General features: G+C 45.9%; 1 protein-coding gene across 1 annotated transcript; it reads right to left on the bottom strand.

Annotated features, from left to right (window-relative positions):
• Nucleotides 1-9784: 9784 nt before the first annotated feature.
• Nucleotides 9785-20553, bottom strand: LOC311115203 (serine/threonine-protein phosphatase 6 regulatory ankyrin repeat subunit A-like; the record flags this gene model as incomplete). Its single annotated transcript, XM_084190404.1, has 21 exons — nucleotides 9785-10158; nucleotides 10364-10455; nucleotides 10584-10666; nucleotides 10761-10843; nucleotides 10970-11115; nucleotides 11329-11494; nucleotides 12350-12569; nucleotides 12793-12910; nucleotides 13133-13220; nucleotides 13815-14016; nucleotides 14849-14923; nucleotides 15100-15126; nucleotides 15343-15454; nucleotides 16903-17043; nucleotides 17390-17458; nucleotides 18276-18422; nucleotides 18697-18811; nucleotides 19021-19099; nucleotides 19487-19699; nucleotides 19939-20081; nucleotides 20466-20553. The coding sequence occupies 21 exons, from the start codon at nucleotides 20551-20553 to the stop codon at nucleotides 9866-9868; spliced, it is 2700 nt and encodes an 899-aa protein (XP_084046530.1). The 3' UTR covers nucleotides 9785-9865.
• Between the last annotated feature and the right edge of the window lie 3938 nt (nucleotides 20554-24491).

The following is a 24491-nucleotide window of genomic DNA, read 5'->3' as shown; positions in this document are numbered from 1 at the left end:
TGGGATGGCAACAGCCTCGTCCAACTCACTCTCTCCTTCAACCTCCTGCGACTGAGATGGGATGGCAACAGCCTCGTCCAAATCACTCTCTCCTTCAACCTCCTGCGACTGAGATGGGATGGCAACAGCCTCGTCCAACTCACTCTCTACTTCAACCTCCTGCGACCGAGATGGGATGGCAACAGCCTCGTCCAACTCACTCTCTCCTTCAACCTGCTGCGACCGAGATGGGATGGCAACAGCCTCGTCCAACTCACTCTCTCCTTCAACCTCCTGCGACCGAGATGGGATGGCAACAGCCTCGTCCAACTCACTCTCTCCTTCAACCTCCTGCGACTGAGATGGGATGGCAACAGCCTCGTCCAACTCACTCTCTCCTTCAACCTCCTGCGACTGAGATGGGATGGCAACAGCCTCGTCCAACTCACTCTCTCCTTCAACCTCCTGCGACTGAGATGGGATGGCAACAGCCTCGTCCAACTCACTCTCTCCTTCAACCTCCTGCGACTGAGATGGGATGGCAACAGCCTCGTCCAACTCACTATCTCCTTCATCGTCCTGCGACTCAGATGGGATGGCAACAGCCTCGTCCAACTCACTCTCTCCTTCAACCTCCTGCGACTGAGATGGGATGGCAACAGCCTCGTCCAACTCACTCTCTTCTTCAACCTCCTGTGACTGAGTTGGGGTATCTGTGTCTAGAACAGCCTCGTCCAACTTGGTCAGTCTCTCAGCCTCTCTGTGATCTTTATGGGATCTAGATAGAGAAAAGGAATCTCTCTTAGGTCACTGCTATAATGTGAGTGTGAGGATGTGTAATTATAGAATTAGAATCACAGAATTAGAATGAATCATTCTAGAATTAGAATAGAATCACTCAAATTATATGGCTCCAATACTCTTGAGATGACTCGGCCTATCCAGAGCCAAATATTTAGAGAATTCTGCCAACTTTTAAAAGGACTCCATGTTAGCGCCTTGGAGCCTTTCATTTATCCTTTCATTATAAGTAAATTCTAATTATAGATGTTCAGTTACATAGCATTGTTTAAAATGTCAACATTGCCCATGGGGAGCAAGCTGTCATATGGATATCTACTGTGTCATGTAATGTATACATAAACTCAGCAAAAAAAGAAAACGTCCCTTTTTCAGGATCTTTCAAAGATAATTCGTAAAAATCCAAATATCTTCACAGATCTTCATTGTAAAGGGTTTAAACACTGTTTCCCATGCTAGTCCCCTGTAGCTCAGTTGGTAGAGCATGGCGCTTGCAACGCCAGGGTTGTGGGTTTGTTTCCCACGGGGGGCCAGTATGAAAATGTATGCACTCACTAACTGTAAGTCGCTCTGGATAAGAGTGTCTGCTAAATGACTAAAATGTAAAATGTTGTTCAATGAACCATAAACAATTAATGAACATGCACCTGTGCAACGGTCATTAAGACACTAACAGCTTACAGACGGTAGTTATGAAAACGTAGGACCCTAAAGAGGCCTTTCTACTGACTCTGAAAAACACCAAAAGAAAAATGCCCAGGGTCCCTGCTCATCTGCGTGAACGTGCCTTAGGCATGCTGCAAGGAGGCATGAGGACTGCAGATGTGGCCAGGGCAATAAATTGCAATGTCCGTACTGTGAGACGCCTAAGACAGAGCTACAGGGAGACAGGACGGACAGCTGATCATCCTCGCAGTGGCAGACCACGTGTAACAACATCTGCACAGGATCGGAACATCCTGCGGGACAGGTACAGGATGGCAACAACAACTGCCCGAGTTACACCAGGAACGCACAATCCCTCCATCAGTGCTCAGACTGTCCGTAATAGGCTGAGAGAGGCTGGACTGAGGGCTTGTAGGCCTGTTGTAAGGCAAGTCCTCACCAGACATCACCGGCAACAACGTCGCCTATGGGCACAAACACACCGTCGCTGGACCAGACAGGACTGGCAAAAAAGTGCTCTTCACTGACGAGTCGCGGTTTTGTCTCACCAGGGGTGATGGTCGGATTCGTGTTTATCGTCGAAGGAATGAGCGATACACCAAGGCCTGTACTCTGGAGCGGGATCGATTTGGAGGTGGATGGTCCGTCATGGTCTTGGGCGGTGTGTCACAGCATCATCGGACTACGCTTGTTGTCATTGCAGGAAATCTCAACGCTGTGCGTTACAGGGAAGACATCCTCCTCCCTCATGTGGTACCCTTCCTGCAGGCTCATCCTGACATGACCCTCCAGCATGACAATGCCACCAGCCATACTGCTCGTTCTGTGCGTGATTTCCTGCAAGACAGGAATGTCAGTGTTCTGCCATGAAGAGCCTGGATCTGTTGGATCGGAGGGTGAGGGCTAGGATTTAGCCATTCCCCCCAGAAATGTCTGGGAACTTGCAGGTGCCTTGGTGGACGAGGGGGTAACATATCACAGCAAGAACTGGCAAATCTGGTGCAGTCCATGAGGAGGAGATGCACTGCAGTACTTAATGCAGCTGGTGGCCACACCAGATACTGTTACTTTAGATTTTGACCCCCCCCCTTTGTTCTGTTAGTCACACGTCTGTGGAACTTGTTCAGTTTATGTCTCAGTTGTTGAATCTTGTTATGTTCATACAAATATTTACATTACATTTTTACATTTTAGTCATTTAGCAGACGCTCTTATAATAATAATAATATAATATGCCATTTAGCAGACGCTTTTATCCAAAGCGACTTACAGTCATGCGTGCATACATTTTTGTGTATGGGTGGTCCCGGGGATCGAACCCACTACCTTGGCGTTACAAAGCGCCGTGCTCTACCAGTTGAGCTACAGAGCGACTTACAGTTAGTGAGTGCATACATTGTTTTATTTGTTTATTTTATTTTTATTCTTTTTTTATATATATATATATATATTTTTCATACTGCCCCCCCGTGGGAATCGAACCCACAACCCTGGCGTTGCAAACGCCATGCTCTACCAACTGAGCTACATCCCTGCCGGCCATTCCCTCCCCTACCCTGGACGACGCTGTGCCAATTGTGCGCCGCCCCATGGGTCTCCCGGTCGCGGCCGGCTACGACAGAGCCTGGATTCGAACCAGGATCTCTAGTGGCACAGCTAGCACTGCGATGCAGTGCCTTAGAACACTGCGCCACTCGGGAGATGCGTTATTTACACGTTCAGTTTGCTGAAAATAAACGCAGTTGACAGTGAGAGGACGTTTCTTTTTTTGCTGAGTTTATATCTCAATGTCCCAACTCTCTAAATACATGGCTCTGGGCCTACCTCTCCATAGGCGGTGACCTTTGACCTACTACTGAATCTGTATCTGTAGGCCTATGTGATCCTGTAACCAGTCACAAATGTGTCATTAGTGTAAATCACTTACCTGACTTCCTTCATAACATCAGCTTCATTGATGGGGTCATCCAGGTCTATGAGGGTGAGGTCATTCCCATTGACCTCTGACCTCTGAAAGACAGCACAAAGTCATGTTTAGATGTCACCTACTGTGTCGCCTTTTGCCGTGTTCAAAACAACTGGGAAATCTCTGACTTCCGACTTCAGTGCGTTCAAGACAACTGGGAAATAGGAAAAAAAAACAAGCTCCGACTGGGAAAAATCGTTTTGAACAGTCATCCAACTCGGAATTCCAAGTCGGAAGCAGCGCGGCTTGGCGGGTCATGTTTTGGAGGACGCCTGACTCAACCTTCACCTCTCCCGAGCCCGCTGGGGAGTTGCAGCGATGAGACAAGATCGTAACAAGATCGTAACTACCAATTGGATATCACGAAAAATTGGGGAGAAAAAGGGGATAAAATAACCACCACAAAATGTAAAAAGGAATTCCAAGTCGGAAACTCTGGCATCTTTCTAGAGCTCCGACTTTCCGACCTGAAGATCACGGACGTCATGATTTGACCTAGTTATTTTTTTCGAGTTCCCAGTTGCCTTGAGAGCACCATTAACCCAACTCTCATTGTCACATCATAATGCATCATATTCAGAGAAATATAATCACCAGAACATCATATCAGGTGTGCAGTTCAGTTTACCAGTCAAATTGCCAAGGTCAGAGGCTCTATCCTTTCTAGTGATTCTATTTCTATGGTCACATAATAATGCATCATATCTATGCTTGTGTCCGAAATAGCACCCTAGTTCCAATATAGTGCACTTCTTTTGGCTGGAGCCCTATAGAGTCCCACAGTATGAGTCATAATACCCATAAAACCTAGTGGTCTGGCAGCCTCTGGAACTGCCGTTCTGCAGCCAACAAGGCAGAGTTAATCTCAGCCTATGCTACCCTCCAGTCCCTCGACTTCTTGGCGCTGACGGAAACATGGATTACCACAGAAAACACTGCTACTCCTACTGCTCTTTCCTCGTCTAACCATGTGTTCTCGCATACCCCGAGAGCATCTGGTCGGCGCGGCGGTGGCACAGGAATCCTCATCTCTCCAAAGTGGACATTCTCTCTTTTTCCCCTGACCCATCTGTCTATCTCCTCATTTGAATTCCATGCTGTCACATCACTAGCCCATTCAAGCTTAACATCCTTGTCATTTATCGCCCTCCAGGTTCCCTTGGAGAGTTCATCAATGAGCTTGACGCCTTGATAAGTTCCTTTCCTGAGGATGGCTCACCCCTCACAGTTCTGGGTGACTTTAACCTCCCTACGTCTCTGCCTCATTTCTCTCTGCCTCCTTCTTTCCACTCCTTTCCTCTTTTGACCTCACCCTCTCACCGTCCCCCCCTACTCACAAGGCAGGCAATACGCTTGACCTCATCTTTACTAGATGCTGTTCTTCTACTAATCTCACTGCAACTCCCCTCCAAGTCTCCGACCACTACTTTGTATCCTTTTCTCTCTCGCTCTCCTCCAACACTACTCACTCTGCCCCTACTCAGATGGTAATGTGCCATCACAACCTTCGCTCTCTCTCTCCCGCTACTCTCTCCTCTTCCATCCTATCATCTCTTCCCTCTGCTAAATCCTTCTCCCTCCGATCTCCTGATTCTGCCTCCTCAACCCTCCTCTCCTCCCTTTCTGCATCTTTTGACTCTCTATGTCCCCTATCCTCCCGGCCGGCTCGGTCCTCCCCTCCTGCTCCGTGGCTTGACGACTCATTGCGAGCTCACAGAAGAGGGCTCCGGGCAGCCGAGCGGAAATGGAGGAAAACTAGACTCCCTGTGGACCTGTCATCTTTTCACTCCCTCCTCTCTACATTCTCTTCCTCTGTTTCCGCTGCTAAAGCCACTTTCTACCACTCTAAATTTCAAACCTATGCCTCTAACCCTAGGAAGCTCTTTGCCACCTTCTCCTCCCTGCTGAATCCTCCTCCCCCACCCTCCTCCCTCTCTGTGGATGACTTCGTCAACCATTTTGAAAAGAAGGTTGACGACATCCGATCCTCATTTATTAAGTGAAATGACACCGCTGGTCCTGCTCACACTGCCCTACCCTATGCTTTGACTTTTTTCTCCCCTCTCTCTCCAGATGAAATCTTGCGACTTGTGACGGCCGGCCGCCCAACAACCTGCCCGCTTGACCCTATCCCCTCCTCTCTTCTCCAGACCATTTCCGGAGACCTTCTCCCTTACCTCACCTCACCTCACCTCGCTCATCAACTCATCCTTGACCGCTGGCCATGTCCCTTCCGTCTTCAAGAGAGCGAGAGTTGCACCCCTCCTCAAAAAACCTACACTCGATCCCTCCGATGTCAACAACTACAGACAAGTAAGTATCCCTTCTTTCTTTTCTCTCCAAATCTCTTGAGCGTGCCGTCTCTAGCCAACTCTCCTGCTATCACTCTCAGAATGACCTTCTTGATCCAAACCAGTCAGGTTTCAAGACTGGTCATTCAACTGAGACTGCTCTTCTCTGTGTCATGGAGGCTCTCCGCACTGCTAAAGCTAACTCTCTCTCCTCTGCTCTTATCCTTCTAGACCTATCCGCTGCCTTTGATACTGTAAACCATCAGATCCTCCTCTCCACCCTCTCCGAGTTGGGCATCTCCGGCGCTGCTCACTCTTGGATTGCGTCCTACCTGACAGGTCGCTCCTACCAGGTAGCGTGGCGAGAATCTGTCTCCGCACCATGTGCTCTCACCACTGGTGTCCCCCAGGGCTCAGTTCTAGGCCCTCTCCTATTCTCTCTATACACCAAGTCACTTGGCTCTGTCATATCCTCACATGGTCTCTCCTATCATTGCTACGCAGACAACACACAATTAATTTTCTCCTTTCCCCCTTCTGATAACCAGGTGGCGAATCGCATCTCTGCATGTCTGGCAGACATATCAGTGTGGATGTCGGATCACCACCTCAAGCTGAACCTCTGCAAGACGGAGCTGCTCTTCATCCCTGGGAAGGACTGCCCGTTCCATGATCTCGCCATCACGGTTGACAACTCCATTGTGTCCTCCTCCCAGAGTGCAAAGAGCCTTGGCGTGACCCTGGACAACACCCTGTCATTCTCTGCTAACATCAAAACGGTGACCCGATCCTGCAGGTTCATGCTCTACAACATTTGCAGAGTACGACCCTACCTTACACAGAAAGCGGCACAGTTCCTAATCCAGGCACATGTCATCTCCCGTCTTGATTACTGCAACTCGCTGTTGGCTGGGCTCCCTGCCTGTGCCATTAAACCCCTACAACTTATCCAGAACGCCGCAGCCCGTCTGGTGTTCGACCTTCCCAAGTTCTCTCATGTCACCCCGCTCAGTTGAGGCTCGCATCTACTACAAGACCATGGTGCTTGCCTACGGAGCTGTGAGGGGAACGGCACCTCCTTACCTTCAGGCTCTGGCACCCCAATGGTGGAACAAGCTCCCCCACGACGCCAGGACAGCGGAGTCACTGACCACCTTCCGGAGACACTTGAAACCCTACCTCTTTAAGGAATACCTGGAATAGTATAAAGTAATCCTTCTACCCCCCCCTCCCCCCCATAAAAAAAAAAATAAGAAAAATAAGTGGTTGTCCCACTGGCTATCATAAGTTGAATGCACCAATTGTTGAATGCACCATTGTAAGTCGCTCTGGATAAGAGCGTCTGCTAAATGATATAAATGTAAAATGTAAATATACTGATAAAAGTCAACTTGTCCGAGAGAGATTTACATAGTTACAAAAACGTCACGCCAGGGTAAGCCTACACGAAATACAGCCCTTATTTTATGTGTTTCTAAAATCGGCTATGGGAAAAATGAATGGTGGAAAAACGATTGGAACCATGTCCCTGTTTGACCGCTAGGTTTTATGGGTATTATCACACCTCCACTGTGGGACTCTATAGAGGGGTTGGTTGTTAAGCAACAAAACTGGCATGCAACTATGGGGCAAAATAGACAGGGTTTGACTTAGACTGTTGACAACATGTAAACTATATTTAGTCTCTAAATGTTTAATGCAAACATAAATACATTTGAACAATGAACTCGTCTCAAATACATTGTTACAGTTGTTGTTGGTTAGCTAGGTAGCGAATTTGAGTCATTGCATAGACATGATATCAGTCAAAACACCTCAAAACAAGACATGGTATCAATAACACCATACAACAAGCTGAAACATGCCACAGAGCTACGATTCCCCACATGGCAGCTTGTTGTTAGCTGAGGTTCAGAATCATAACAAGATACACGACTTCCGGCCATCGATGCGCGAGCATCATTTTCGTGACGTCAGCCAACCCTTCTATGGCTCCTGGTCAAAAGTAGTACACTAGCCTACATAGGGAATAGGGTGCCATTTTGGACGAATTCATGAAGGTGCTGTCATAACCTTTGACCCCCATTTGACCCTACTGTACCTTTAGCCAACTCTCATGACTCCCCGGCCATAGACTTTCTAGTTTGATATTACAGCATGAATAGCACATTATTTCATTTGTTAAACAATATTTAATCCACAGTAATTAATATAATTGAAGATTTAAAAATAAATAACATGCCTACCTTGAACTCTTTATTCTCCATCTCCTTGCAAAATCAGCACATTTCCTTGCCAAAATGAACGCGCATCCAGAGCGAAAACAAACGCAATCCTCCAGCACTAGGGAGGTTTAGACTGAACTGCTCCAGCGGTTTTTCATCAGTTTCAACGTTTATCAGTGATGACGTAACAATGACCTGTACAGATTTGACGCACTTTCGATCTCGTGCTGATGCAACACTCTGTGTTGTTGAAAGCTCATGTATGGAAATCCTGCGAGTTGTAAACAAATGTAGGCTATTGTTGCCCTTAAAACTGTAATGTTGAGGACGCCATGAAAAATAAAATACATAACCCACACCGTTAGGCCAAGGTACATGCAATATTCATCACTTTGCCAATAGACTTCTTGTTCCTTGTTGTATGTAGCCTTTCTTTTGGGATTAGCACCACTGTCACCTAGAAATTGATACTGCGGTTGTCACATAAAACAGATAACCCATAGTTCATTATTAAATAACATAACTCATTTCTTTATTTTATTACTCATAAAATATACAGCAATCTTCAGATACTGAAAGAATTCATGGGAGTTTCGATTCAGTCACTATTTCATATGTACATGCTAGTTTCATCCTTTTAAAGAAAAAAAGGACACGAAAAAACCTGTGAACCTCCTGATCCTGATTTGACGAACATAGCATATGTATTGTACATATTTCCAGTTTAAATTATTTTAAAAAAGAGACAAAACCATTGGTTTACAGTGTTTCTCCTCTCCAAGGGAGGCATGTTTTCCCCCTCGTATGCCTCGGAATAGTATCAGTGCTTTTCACAAACGTTGTAGTACTTAGTGTGCATCATTGTTTTCGCTCATACAGCTGCCCCTACTCTCCTAACCTCCCCTCAGTAACTAAAGAAGGCACAAAATGATGACATAAATATCACAAGAAAGAATATATGAATTAATAATTTACTTTCTAAAATATTTTCTAGAGGGCAAAGGACAGGTAGGTTTAATAACGCAAATGTAAAAAGTCCTGTCGCTCACATACAAATGCAAAATCTAAATGGCACCCTATTCTTTATAGAGTACACTACTTTTGACCAGAACCCTATGGCCCTGGTCAAAAGTAGTGTACTATAAAGGGAATAGGGTGCCATTGGGGATGGAAATTCTTTGAAATTACTCATGAGAGCAAATACTACGATTTTTTGGTTCCCACAGAGGGTCAGGAGCTTAAGACATGAATGATTTTATTAAAATGTTTGTTCATAAAAAATAAATGATTTCCCCTCCTCCCACATGGATTACAGACAAGAGGCTAGGTGCGTTCTGACTGTCTTAGTGTGCGGATAAACATGACCATCACTCTCATAAAACTTAAATGAAACATCACTCCTTATGTTTTTTCTCAGGCCAAAACGCTCAATCCCATTTCTACTGTCAAAACAGGTTTTGAAAAGGCTTCTTCCACATCTTTTGGTCCATGTCTGTTTTTCACTCAGTGAAGTGCTACTATCCCCTTGGACTACAGGTTATTGCCGTCATAAGGTGTCCGTCTGTCTGTTGGCTGGACAGTTTCTACCGTTTAGGACCTTTGTGGGTAAAGGTAAAGGTGGGGTATAGCAGCAGCAGTTCCTCTGAAGTCCAGTATCTGCTGGAAGGACACCTGGTGGTACGAGAGGATGAGTGTGGCCAGCCAGCCTGTTGTGCCTCCCCCTCTCCCTCCCTCCCTCCCTCCCTCCATTTCTCTCTCTCCATCTGCAGGACTCTTAAGGCTCCTGTGCGGACTGTCTCGGCTCGTGCCCTCCCAAAGCTGGCTGTGGTGATTTAAGACACGGTGTGTATGTGTGGATTTGTTTGTGGCCTCTGCCCCACTTCACTGTCCATCCGCCTGCCCTTGGCTCCCCTCCTGGGCAGCGACCACCCCCCCCCTCAGTATGTCTCTGAGTCTGAGTCGTTGAGTTCCTCATCCTTGTAGAAGCCTCCATCGTGGTCGCGGTGGCCGATGTTGTTGAAGCTGCAGTAGGAGCTGTGCTCGCTGCGCAGCACGGGCAGGCTGTCGAAGGTCACACTCTTGGAGGGGCTGGTGGTGTAGTGGTTAATGGCACTGAAGGACAGGCTGGGCGCCGGGTTGCAGGGGGACACGGGCATCATGGTGGCCAGGATCAGCGCCAGGCAGTCCGCCACGTCTTTGTTGGGGGCGCAGGCCAAGGCAGGCGTGTAACCTGAGGGGTTCAAACAGAACAGCAGAGGGTCACTTCAGGAGCATCACCGTTTACTATAACACTTTTGGTGAAAAACATGAAATAACAGCAGGCTAGGAGATACAAAGTTAAGACAATAACCAAGCAGTGGACTAGAGAGAAACAATTGTGGACACATTGAGAAGAGAAGTACAGAAGAAAACGGTGTTAGCGTTATGGATCTTACCATTCTCATCGACTGCGAGCACGCTAGCACCCTTCACTAGTAGCTCCTGAACCACCACCGTCAGACCATTTCTGGCTGCAACGTGTAACGGCCTGAGGAGAAAGTACCGTCAGATTAGCCAGCAGCAAATGAGGATACCTCCCAAATGCCAGACTATTCCCTATATAGTGCACTTCTTCTAATTCTTCTGGCCCAATTAATACAGCTGAACCATACGTACGTCTGTAAGGCTGCGTTAGTCGAGTTGATGAGGTTCCTGTCTGTAATCTTCTCCAATATCAACAAAGCACTGGTTTCATGCCCCTTTAAAAACCAGAGTCAAACATGTCAGACCAAAATTTCAACCAGAGAGAGCCAACTGTTCAGATGAACGTCATCTTCATGTGGGGATGCTCACCTTACTGCAGGCCAGATGAAGAGCAGTGTTCTTGACTGCATCCTGCAGGGTGAGCTCTGCTTTGGCACTGCTCACCAACAGCTCTGACACAGACAGAGAAACATAAAGAAACTCAATTAGGAAATGAAGCGACTTATTAAAATGTAAAACAGACATGTTGAACTTAAGCCGGCTGGGCGAGGCAAAGCGGAGGAGAGGGGGCTGCGTACCGACAGCGTTGGTTTGTCCGTTCTCAGCAGCCATCATGAGGGAGGTCTTCCCGGAGGCATCGGGGGAGTTGACCTGGGCGTTGTGGCCTAGCAGCAGCTGAAGACACTCCACGTGGTCCGTGAAAGCCGCCGCATGCAGGGGGGTCCTGGAGAGAGAGGAAACTTATTTCACCGATATCATGTAGGACTGTTATAAACAAGTTTGTTCAATTAACCCTGTTTATACCATAGAAATATAAAATCACTAATAGATGTATTAAAAGTAATCTACAATCCCTCATCCAACCCCAGAGGTCATTTTATTCCCAAGACAACATTATTCTCCAGAAGAAAAGGACTTTGTCATGTGCTGTAGTTACCGGTTCTTGGTGTCAGTGGCGTTGACAATGGCCGGCCCCAGAGTGTCAATCAGCATCTCTGCAGCCCCCTCGTTGTCATTGATCACAGCACAGTGGAGGGGGCTGAACGAGTTGCCCTCGGTGACATATGCTATGACAAAGTCCTGTTTCAGTGTAAGGTCCTCCACTGAGAGTCATAACCCCTAATTCTGTTGTAGTCTTGTTCATTCCCCCACATGGCTCCGTCCACACCAATCGAATGCTTTTCAAGCCACAAGAGGGAGTGAATGAGTGTACACTTCATGGAGGAGAGAACAGAGCTACAGTCCAGTTAGTCAGTACGTACCGTTGTATGTAGGGGTGTAACGATCCATCTACTACATCGATGTATCGATTTATATTCCTATGATCCAACTACATCGATCTGTGCTCGGTGAGTTGGCCTTTTGGACAACATATATCACTCTAACATCGTTTTAAAATGTAATAAATCGATTGTATCGATACTAGGAAATAACCCATTGGATTTAAGCACGTCAGACTTTATATGGATGTTTTTTCTTAGCACTTTTAATGATAAAGGCTTTAAACATTACTCGATTCAGTCTGCCTATCCGTGACGTCATCGCCCCACGCCAGCAGCAGCGCAAAGGCGCAAAGACAACAAAACATAGCATGGCGGACGACAGAGGAGAAGCCGACGAGCGAGAAATTATGAGGCCACCATTGCGGTCCTTACAAGAAACAGGAATCTAGGAAACTTCACCTGCACTGTCCAGTATCCAGGTATTTATTTCAGTCACACTGGTTGAATTTTTGGCTAAAAGGTTACTGAATCGATTTCAAGTCACTGAATCGTTTCGGATCGTATCGTTCTAAATGAACCAATATCGTCCTTGAATCGTATCGACAACCACGAATCGTGATACAAATCGAATCGTTACACCCCTAGTTGTATGGCCTGCCTAATTCAGGGACATGTTTACGGTGCTGAAGAGAGAAAATCAGAAAAGATCTAGTGTTCCGTTAGTCCAGTACGTACCGTTGTAGCAGGCCCAGTGTAGTGGCGTGTAGCCCTGGTTGTCTGTGATGACGGGGAGGGTCTCCACTGACTGGGCGGCGTGTAGGAGTCCCCCCAGCACCCCGATGTGTCCGGATGCCGCCGCCAGGTGGACAGGGGTCCGCCCCTTACAGTCCCGAACCAGGAAGCTGGCGCTGTGCTGCAGCAGGGCCTCCACACACTCCTCATGACCCGTCAACGCCTGGGAGGAAGGGCGGGGAGACAAGAATGGATTTGAATAACTAATAATCAATGATATAATAATGAATCATCAATTATTACAAATGATGTCTGGAGGCAGGTCCCCCTACAGGGATGAATACACCACTACCCATGGACAACTACTTTTCTGAAGATAATATGTATATTTGAGCCTCCCCGTCTCTTTCTGTGTGTGAGCGTATACAGCCAGCTCTCCTCCTCACCCCTCTGTGTAGCGCTGTTCTGCCCCACTTGTCTTTGGCTTCTACGCTGGCTCCCTTGTTGAGTAGTGAGTACACACAGTCTGTGTGTCCGCTCAGCACCGACAGCATCAGAGGGGTTCTGATACACAAGACAACAAGGTCATATTACAAACTGGTAATAACCAGGCTGAGTCCCAAATGGCAACCTATTCCCTATATGGTACACTACTTTTGACCCGAGCCCATAGGGTTCTGGTTTAAAGTAGTGCACCAAGTAGGGCATAGGGTGCCATTTGGGACGTAGAACTAGTGTCAAAATCTCTTTATTTCAGGAATTGTATCCAAAACCCAATTGACTTACTGTCCATTCCCGTCTTGAACGTCCACTGCACTCTGGAGGTCAGCATTTCCAATCAGCAAACGCAAACACTCCGAATGACCGTTGGTAGCTAGAGGAGGATAAACAGAGAGGATATAAGAATGTGAGATGAATGACCGTTGGTAGCTAGAGGAGGATAAACAGAGAGGATATAAGAATGTGAGATGAATGACCGTTGGTAGCTAGAGGAGGATAAACAGAGAGGATATAAGAATGTGAGATGATTGACCGTTGGTAGCTAGAGGAGGATAAACAGAGAGGATATGAGCTGATTGCTGGACGACTATTACCTTCACATGAACAGACAGATTTCTAGAACAGTGGTATTGGTAGATGACATCCTCATGATGTTAACACAGCAGATAATAAAACATTTTGGGGCTGAGGCCCTCGAAGCCTGTCACCTGCTAGCTGTGTACCTGGCTCTGGATAGAAGTCCCCCTGTGCACTGATCTAGGATCAGCTTACCCTCCCCAGATCCTCAGCAATAATGACAAAAAATGACCTTAGATCAGTGTGTAGTGGGCATTTTCACACTATGCTATATAATATCCCTAGAGTGGACATTGGCGTCCTAGCAACATGACCAAACAAATGTCCATCTTGGTAAGGAAAACTTTTGAATTACAGAATCTCTAGGTCTTACGTGATATCCTATGCGTACCTGCAGCGTGGATGGGGGTCCTCTTCAGGGTGAAGTCTTTAACCAGGATGGAGGCTCCCTGGTTGATGAGGACGTCAACACACTCCACATGGCCTTTAAAGGCAGCCAGGTCCAGAGGGGTGCGCCCCTGGCTGTTCCTCACGTCTAGATCCAGCAGAGACTGAACCAGGACCTCCATAGCATGGTGGTGGCCGTGGTACGCCTGAATGGAAACAAACACACAGTCTGAAGCAAAGTCCAGTGGTATGCCTGAACAGATATACACTCCTAATATAATCAATGTCCTATAGTAGACCAGTGGTATGCCAGAACAGATATACACTCCTAATATAATCAATGTCCTATAGTAGACCAGTGGTATGCCAGAACAGATATACACTCCTAATATAATCAATGTCCTATAGTAGACCAGTGGTACGCCTGAACAGAAATACACTCCTAATATAATCAATGTCCTATAGTAGACCAGTGGTATGCCTGAACAGATATACACTCCTAATATAATCAATGTCCTATAGTAGACCAGTGGTATGCCTGAACAGAAATACACTCTTAATATAATCAATGTCCTATAGTAGACCAGTGGTATGCCTGAACAGAAACAGTCCTAGACCCCTAAAGTAGACCAGTGTCTCTCAAATCGGGTGCCCATTTTTTCTCCCGCCCAGCATCAACATCGAAGGTCCCTGCCAAGCGTGAGATTTAGAAACACTCTACTTCTCCTCTGTTGGAGGTTGATTAACTCAAATGGCAAAATAAGGAAATCATCCTCATCATCACTGTGTCAAAACATGCATGTATTTTACACTAATCAGGAACAGATAGGAACATGGTGTGTGAGTGTCTGGACAATCAACTTTTCGTGGAAAAACAACACCATGCCTGCATCCCAGATAGCACCCTATTTCCCATGTAGTGCAGTACTTTTGATCTGGGCCCATAAGGCTCTGGTCAAAAGTAGTGCACTAAATAGGGAATAGGGTGCCATTTGTCATGTGGCGAGACCCCTACAGGAGCAGGTAGGCTTTACTCACAGCTAAGTGTAGGGGGCTGATGGGAGCTCTGACATCAGAGTCGTTCAGGATGTCTGTCCCTGAGGTTTCCATTAGCTGGGGAAAGACAAGGACGGGCCAGTTTAGACTTGTAACATATTTACTTTGAAGGTTAGTCTAGTAGCATGTTTCATGTTGTAAATCTCAGTGACCAGCCCCTGCAGACATACTGGGGTGTTGCATTCGTATCTTAAACAAGCTAGTGTGAGGAAAAGTAACCAACTGGTACTTACCACATCTAAAGGTGTTTCACTTGCAATCTGGAAAAAGAACATCAAGAGTGACGATGCGGCCACGACAAACATGCAACCACACCTTAAAACCTACTGAATATCAACGTCTGTCCCAAATGGCACCCTATTCCCTATATAGTGCATTACTTTTGACCAGAGCCCTATGGGCCCTACAGCCATTTGGGACGCAGACAAAATGGTCTGTGAATGCAGGGCGTCTAGTCCCCTGTGGTTCTGACTCACCAGCTCCAGACAGAGGCGGTGTCCGTACGCAGACGCGTAATGGACTGCGTTGTAGCCCTGATTGTCCCTGATCCCTGGGTTAGCGTCGTTTCGCAGCAAATATTCCAGACACCTAGAGGTCAGAGGTCAAGAGTTCACTAATCATTATACCAACATCAAGACAGACAGATAAGCAAGCAGAGACACTTTCCCAAAGGAGACGTGGCCAAGCTTTCACACTGCAGATTTAACACTAGTATGTATTCAAACACGACCAACAACATACTCTAGACTACAGTGAAATGTGAAAGGTCATGGCACCACAACATACTCTCCAGACTACAGTGAAATGTGAAAGGTCATGGCACCACAACATACTCTCCAGACTACAGTGAAATGTGAAAGGTCATGGCACCACAACATACTCTCCAGACTACAGTGAAATGTGAAAGGTCATGGCACCACAACATACTCTCCAGACTACAGTGAAATGTGAAAGGTCATGGCACCACAACATACTCTCCAGACTACAGTGAAATGTGAAAGGTCATGGCACCACAACATACTCTCCAGACTACAGTGAAATGTGAAAGGTCATGGCACCACAACATACTCTCCAGACTACAGTGAAATGTGAAAGGTCATGGCACCACAACATACTCTCCAGACTACAGTGAAATGTGAAAGGTCATGGCACCACAACATACTCTCCAGACTACAATGAAATGTGAAAGGTCATGGCACCACAACACACTCTCCAGACTACAGTGAAATGTGAAAGGTCATGGCACCACAACATACTCTCCAGACTACAGTGAAATGTGAAAGGTCATGGCACCACAACATACTCTCCAGACTACAGTGAAATGTGAAAGGTCATGGCACCACAACATACTCTCCAGACTACAGTGAAATGTGAAAGGTCATGGCACCACAACATACTCTCCAGACTACAGTGAAATGTGAAAGGTCATGGCACCACAACATACTCTCCAGACTACAGTGAAATGTGAAAGGTCATGGCACCACAACATACTCTCCAGACTACAGTGAAATGTGAAAGGTCATGGCACCACAACATACTCTCCAGACTACAGTGAAATGTGAAAGGTCATGGCACCACAACATACTCTCCAGACTACAGTGAAATGTGAAAGGTCATGGCACCACAACATACTCTCCAGACTACAGTGAAATGTGAAAGGTCATGGCACCACAACATACTCTCCAGACTACAGTGAAATGTGAAAGGTCATGGCACCACAACATACTCTCCAGACTACAGTGAAATGTGAAAGGTCATGGCACCACAACATACTCTCCAGACTACAGTGAAATGTGAAAGGTCATGGCACCACAACATACTCTCCAGACTACAGTGAAATGTGAAAGGTCATGGCACCACAACATACTCTCCAGACTACAGTGAAATGTGAAAGGTCATGGCACCACAACATACTCTCCAGACTACAGTGAAATGTGAAAGGTCATGGCACCACAACATACTCTCCAGACTACAGTGAAATGTGAAAGGTCATGGCACCACAACACACACAACAGTAAGAGAGGTGTGAGACGTACTTTCCGTCTGTGTCGGAGGCAGCAGCGTAGTGGAGCGGGGTGCAACCCCTTTTATCCAGATCGTTCACACTGGCCCCAGACCCCACCAAGGCAAACAGACACTGGTAGTTACAATTGGCTGCCGCATAATGCAGAGGACTCCTAGAAGAACGCACAGAAACCATTCAACATCAACAACAGAAACAGCTTATTGGAGCTGTATAACATTTACATTTTACATTTACGTCATTTAGCAGACACTCTTATCCAGTGCGACTTACAGGAGCAATTAGGGTTAAGTGCCTTGCTGCAGTGCACATAGACACATTTTTCACCTAGTCAGCTAGGGGATTTGAACCAGCAACCTTTCGGTTACTGACCCAACGCTCTTAACCGCTAGGCTACCTGCCGCCCAATCTTTCCCATAATAATTCCTATATGCCCCTATACTATATTCCCCATTATCATAAAGATCACATATGAAAGTTATTTGATGCCACAGACAGACCTTCCGAAGCTGTCCTTTCTGTTGAAGTCTGCCCCTGTGTTGAGCAGCAGATTCAGACAGTCCAGGTTCCTGGTAACAAGATATCAAGTTCAGAAAGGCTCTCGTACATCTGAGCTATCAGGTGAATGGTAACAAGATATCAAGTTCAGAAAGGCTCTCGTACATCTGAGCTATCAGGTGGATGGTAACAAGATATCAAGTTCAGAAAGGCTCTCGTTCATCTGAGCTATCAGGTGGATGGTAACAAGATATCAAGTTCAGAAAGGCTCTCGTACATCTGAGCTATCAGGTGGATGGTAAAAAGATATCAAGTTCAGAAAGGCTCTCGTACATCTGAGCTATCAGGTGGATGGTAACAAGATATCAAGTTCAGAAAGGCTCTCGTACATCTGAGCTATCAGGTGGATGGTAACAAGATATCAAGGTCAGAAAGGCTCTCGTTCATCTGAGCTATCAGGTGGATGGTAACAAGATATCAAGGTCAGAAAGGCTCTCGTTCATCTGAGCTATCAGGTGGATGGTAACAATGAGAACCTGAAAGAAAAGAGAAACCCGTACACTGCTCTTGCTAGTATCACTGTTTTTATAATGCTACTAAAAGCAATAATAAAAAGTGATACTAGCAAGAGCAGTTTGCAGGCTTCTCTTTCAAGAAGATATAAAGACAATTTAGACCAGAGCGCAAGTCAATACCACCATGGCATGGAACCACATTATACAGAAATGATACCGCACTAATGATCTATACGATTTTTTAAATAACTCTAAACAATACTGCTAAACCATGTGAAATGTAAGAGTGTGAATATGTGTTTGTTCTTTCTGGTGGCTTTCCAGTTCATGAACTAAATATTCCTTGGTGTAAAGCCTGGACCAGTCCACTCACCCAACAGCTGCTGCAGCATGTAAACAGGTCCTTCCAAAGTCGTCAGGGGTGTCTATATCAAAGCCTGATGAGAGGAGCTTCCGACAGCAGTCAGAGAACCCACTGAGAGCAGCCAGGTGGAGGGGGAACATCCCATGGACGCCTCGCCTGCAACACATTTTTACATTTTAGACTTTAAGCAGACACTCTTATCCAGAGTGACTTACAGTTGATTCAGCTAAGATTGGAAACAGCACCACATCACAGTCCTCATTAAACCCCACAGCAGATCAACACATCAGAATGCTGCAATGCCCTGTCTATCAACCCCCCACACACCACAATGTGTTGAGCATAGTCTCCAAGCGGGAATTCGGTCAATGACAGAATTGCAGATGCATGTTGCATTATTGCTGGAAACTGTGTGTGTGTGTGTTCTCACTTGGCTGTGTCAGCTCCGTTCGTGATGAGTGTATTGATGAGTAACTCATGGCCGTAGCGAGCAGAGATGTGCAGAGGTGTGTTTCCATTATTTTCTTCACAGTCGATCTCAGCACCTACAGAACACACACACACACACAGACACACACACAGACACACACACACGTCAACCACTTGACCCTAGAGGCCTCATGAAGCTTCATGTTCAACCACATTGCAAGTAACATTGCTCTGTGCCAGTGAATCATGGTTTGAAGACAAAAGACAATGCTGAAGAGCCTACTGGTTCATATATATTCAGTTGAGAGCATTCACAGCGACTCACCATTCTGGATGATGGCTTGAGATCTGGAGAAGCGTCCGTGGATGGCCGTCATGTGGAGGGGGGTCTTTCCATCTTTACTCTGCAGATAGAAAGACAAAGATGGTTCACACGGCAGTCTGTGCTGCTGACCACAGGCAAAATCAAACACGTATTGGAGGAGCGCTTGATTGCATTTAGTTTGCATTGTTAGGCCTATTCCATTGGTATTTGAATGTAGACCAGGGCCAAATACTAAGCCATGTGCTGCGTCAGTGTGTGCGTCCCAAATGGCACCCTATTCTCTTCATAGTGAACTACTTTTTGAACCAAAGTAGTGTACTTATAAAGGGAACAGGGTGCCATTTGGGACACAGGCAGTGTCATCACGGCTCCTTGCTCTATGGGCCCCTGGTCAAAAGTAGTGCACTACATAGGGAATAGGGTGTTATTTAGTTCAGACACAGTGTTGGTCATCCGGTCTCCTCACCTTGATGTTGACGAGGGCCCCGTTGCCCACCAGCAGCTCCAGGCAGAGCGCCCCATGGCGCAAGGCGGCCGTGAAGTGGAGTGGGGCGAAACCCTTCTCGTTCACCTGGTTCACGTTGGCGCCGCACTCGATCAGCTCATTCACCACCACGTCCTGCCCGTTGTAGCATGCCACGTGGAGGGGGGTGTTACCGTAACCATTGGGCTCATTTATCTGGAGGGAGCAAGGGAGGGAAAAGAGTGGAGAGAGAGGGGGGGGGGGGGGGGGGGAACAAAACAATACATTCCTGATCAGGTCACTTGGTTCTGAAAACCCCCTGGCCCAAAACACTGGCTCCAACCTCCATCTCTTCATTACTTGAAAGGAAATCATTCGCCAACCCACTAGAGCTCTGTATTTTCATTGAGTTGTAATTGAACAGTGACTACACATTTGAATGCGTGTTGACTCACATCCACTCCAAGGTCCAGGAGGTACTTGACCACACTGATCATTCCACTGGAGGCTGCAGAGTGGAGAGGGGTGTAGGCCTTCTTGTCTTTACAGGACACCTCTGATCCATGAGAGGCCAGCAGTTTCACCACCTCAATGTGCCCTATGGTAGAGAGAGAGGGGGAGGGATAAATAGAGAGAGAGAGAGAGAGAGAGAGAGAGAGAGAGAGAGAGAGAGAGAGAGAAGGGGAGGGAGATAGTAAGGGGGTTAAGAGAGAAACAGAGATACAAACACAGAGAGATAGGCAGAGAGAGGGAGAGATAGATTAGTTTACAGTGGTACACAGCACCATAAGCAACACCTACATCATGTTAGTACAACTGAAAACATCTAATCAACCTACTTAGTACATGATTCTGACATAATAACACACTAGACGTGGCTCATACAGCTGAGCTGTGAGACTAACACACAGTCCATTCATTCATTCATTCATTGGTATAAAGGACATTAGTCAGAATGTAAATGATGTGGTAAACTCATCACCCATGTAAGCAGCCCAGTGGATTGCTCGGCGATCCTTCTTGTCAAAGGCATTAATGTTGGCTCCTCTGGAGAGAAGCAGCCTCACCATCTAACAGGGAGAGGAGAGAGAAACAAAACACAGGTTGAGGAAAACTAAACAGCAAAATCCGCTAAATCTGGCTTCAAAGCCTTCCCTTTAAAATTATATATTTTGTATTCACAATGAATGAAAGATAACATGTAAAGACATGGTACATTTCTCCCCTTTTAGTCCCCCTTTGACCTCCCCCTCCCCCCAGAATGCCTCCAAACACATTTAAAAAGAAAGGGAAAGTAATTGACTTACATATCAGAAAACAAAATAAAAGTATACAACAACGTTACTTCAAGCAAAAATGTAATAGCCTAACAATTTCAGGTGATTAAGTGATTTTATAGGCCTATATAGCAGTAATCTCAAGGTGGGGCCAAGAGTACTAATCTGGAGGAAGTGTTTGGAGCTGTTCAAAATAGGATATCATCGGGTCCCAGGAGGAATAAAATGAGTTGGTTGACCCTCGAATGGTAACTTCATTTTTTCTCATTTTAGGAACAGCTTCAGATCTTTGAGCCAAAGAGAGGCTAAGGGAGGATTGATAGATTTCCAATCCAATAAAATCCTTCTGCGGGCTAACAGGGAGGCAAAGGCAATGGCATCTAGCTGTCTATTGGTCAGAGAAGGATTGTTGTTTGGTACTCCAAAAATAGCAATTTCTGCACTAGGCTGCAACTTTATATCAAATGCTTCAGAAAGGGTTTTAAATAGTGGACAAATAATCTGCCAGACGGGGACAGGACCAGAACATGTGGGTCAAGTCCGCCAAGGAGCTTTTACACCTGTCACATGTACCATCAATATTTGGGTAGAATTTGGACAATCTGGCCTTACTGAAATGGATACGGTAAAGTACCTTAAACTGTATAAGGCTGAGCCGGGCACAAGAGGAGCTTCCATTTACCCTCAGTAAGGCATTTCACACTCAGATCGGATTTTATTCAAAGCCTCCTCTGAACAAACTCAAGCATACAACTAGGGCTGTGATGGTCATGGAACTTCAGGTGTCGGTGATTGGCGTGTCTTATGTACGTGGTCATCGACAAAACTGACAGCTGACAGGGGGGCGGGACGCACATTAGCAAAGGAAAACATTAGCGCGTTTAGGCCAGTCTTGCTCTCAAGTTTGGGGAAGCTAATTTTCTCCATGAAGAATATATCAAGCATTCCATGCATCATCACATTTGCAAACTTATAAAAAAAATAAAAAAAAATCACCTTTATTTAACCAGGTAAGCCAGTTGAGAACAAGTTCTCATTTACAACTGCGACCTGGCCAAGATAAAGCAAAGCAGTGCGATAAAAATAACACAGAGTTACATTTGGGGTAAAAAAACATAAAGTCAAAAATACAACAGAAAATATATATACAGTGTGTGCAAATGTAGCAAGTTATGGAGGTAAGGCAATAAATAGGCTATAGTGCAAAATAATTACAATAGTATTAACACTGGAATGCTAGATGTGCAAGAGATTATGTGCAAATAGAGATACCGGGGTGCAAAAGAGCAAAATAAATAACAATATAGGGATGAGGTAGTTGGGTGGCCTAATTTCAGATGGGCTGTGTACAGGTGCAGTGATCGGTAAGGTGCTCTGACAACTGATGCTTAAAGTTAGTGAGGGAGATAAGAGTCTCCAGCTTCAGAGATTTTTGCAATTCGTTCCAGTCATTGGCAGCAGAGAACTGGAAGGAATGGCGGCCAAAGGAGGTGTTGGCTTTGGGAATGACCAGTGAGATATACCTGCTGGAGCGCAGACTACGGGTGGGTGCTGCTATGGTGACCAATGAGCTAAGATAAGGCGGGGATTTGCCTAGCAGTGATTTATAGATGGCCTGGAGCCAGTGGGTTTGACGACGAACATGTAGTGAGGACCAGCCAACAAGAGCGTACAGGTCACAGTGGTGGGTAGTGTATGGGGCTTTGGAGACAAAACGGATGGCACTGTGATAGACTACATCCAGTTTGCTGAGTAGAGTGTTGGAGGCTATTTTGTAAATGACATCGCCGAAGTCAAGGATCGGTAGGATAGTCAGTTTTACGAGGGCATGTTTGGCAGCATGAGTGAAGGAGGCTTTGTTTGCGAAATAGGAAGCCGATTCTAGATTTAACTTTGGATTGGAGATTCTTTATGTGAGTCTGGAAGGAGAGTTTACAGTCTAACCAGACACCTAGGTATTTGTAGTTGTCCACATACTCTAGGTCAGACCCGTCGAGAGTGGTGATTCTAGTCGGGAGGGCGGGTGCCAGCAGCGTTCGATTGAAAAGCATACATTTAGTTTTACTAGTGTTTAAGAGCAGTTGGAGGCTACTGAAGGAGTGTTGTATGGCATTGAAGCTCGTTTGGAGGTTTGTTAACACAGTGTCCAATGAAGGGCCAGATGTATACAAAATGGTGTCGTCTGCGTAGAGGTGGATCTGAGAGTCACCAGCAGCAAGAGCGACATCATTGATATACACGGAGAAAAGTGTCGGCCCAAGAATTGAACCCTGTGGCACCCCCATAGAGACTGCCATAGGTCCAGACAACAGGCCCTCCGATTTGACACACTGAACTCTATCTGAGAAGTAGTTGGTGAACCAGGCGAGGCAGTCATTTGAGAAACCAAGGCTATTTAGTCTGCCAATAAGAATGCGGTGGTTGACAGAGTCGAAAGCCTTGGCCAGGTCGATGAAGACGGCTGCACAGTACTGTCTATTATCAATCGCGGTTATAATATCGTTATCCTATGTTGATTTATGACAAGTTCATTGACTAGGGCCCTATAAAATAAGCGTTGCGGACCGAATCACGGAATCCAGACATTAAACCGAAATTCAACAATATTCAAACATTTATTGAACTTAGTAAGAAATCAACTAAATCTATTCAACTTGTTAGAAAACACATTCATTTGCCCAAGTCAATCATAAGACATGAACAAAATGCATCAGTGATTCGTATTTCCATGAACTTTCTGAAACGGCACAGGAATGCCCCTGTCTGTGTGCATGTGTGCGGTGCGCGCGTATGTCTACACTTTGTGTAGCCGTTAGCGATGATGCTAATGATAACCTTCTTCTGGTAGGGAAGGAATGGCTTTCCCCAAAACCTTCGCAAGTAAATGTTAACTACAAAGTAGCCTATGCCTGCCTGGCAGAATTATACCGTGATCATTTGCATCACTCCAGTGGCCATTTGTTCTACAGCAACACCGCTTAACCAAACAAAGGTCTCTTCCTGGTGCACGCTTGCATTTAAGGGTAACTACACCCCAAAATCTAAATGTCTTACATTTTTCCCAGACCTCACAAATGGTCACCTGATAGGGTTTAAACATTGTTGTGGACATAGAACATCCAATTGTGCTGTTTTGCTATTAAAAAGGTGTACTTTTGAGAGCGAAAACCTGCCAAAACAGGGACAAACGGTCAACGGGGAAATCTAAACGGAGAAAAGGGAACTTGGGAATTAACGGAATCAGGCAAAACATTGAAGGGATTTTATAGTGCCCTAATGGACTACAGACATTGACTGTCTCCTAGACTAAAAACTAAGATTGCATGTACTGCCTATATTTTGAGGGAAACGCACTGTCCATTATTTGATTTGATCAGGGCAGGGCAGGGCAGCACACAAACTGCATTTAGTCCAATAACAATCCATGATATTATTAGGGTGATAAATAAAAGGCAGTTGCTCCATGACACAAGAGCACGCTCTACTGGGACAAAAAGCTTACAGCACCTGGTATTCCCAGGCGGTCTCCCATCCAAGTACTAACCAGGCCCAACCCTGCTTAGCTTCCGAGATCGGACGAGATCGGGCGTATTTTTTTTTTTTTTTTTTTTTTTTTTTTTTTTTTTTTTAAAATTAACCCATCTTTATATCATAGCTTCATATTTCACATCTTCACATCATATCATAGCTTCACAGCTTCTTTTTTACATATCATAGCTTCATATTTCACA

This window comes from Coregonus lavaretus, assembly GCF_964263955.1.
Source record: "Coregonus lavaretus genome assembly, contig: HAP1_SCAFFOLD_4100, whole genome shotgun sequence".
Classification (NCBI taxonomy): domain Eukaryota; kingdom Metazoa; phylum Chordata; class Actinopteri; order Salmoniformes; family Salmonidae; genus Coregonus; species Coregonus lavaretus.
The sequence above is the reverse complement of the archived record's forward strand: the minus strand, read 5'-3'. Positions and strand labels throughout refer to the sequence as shown.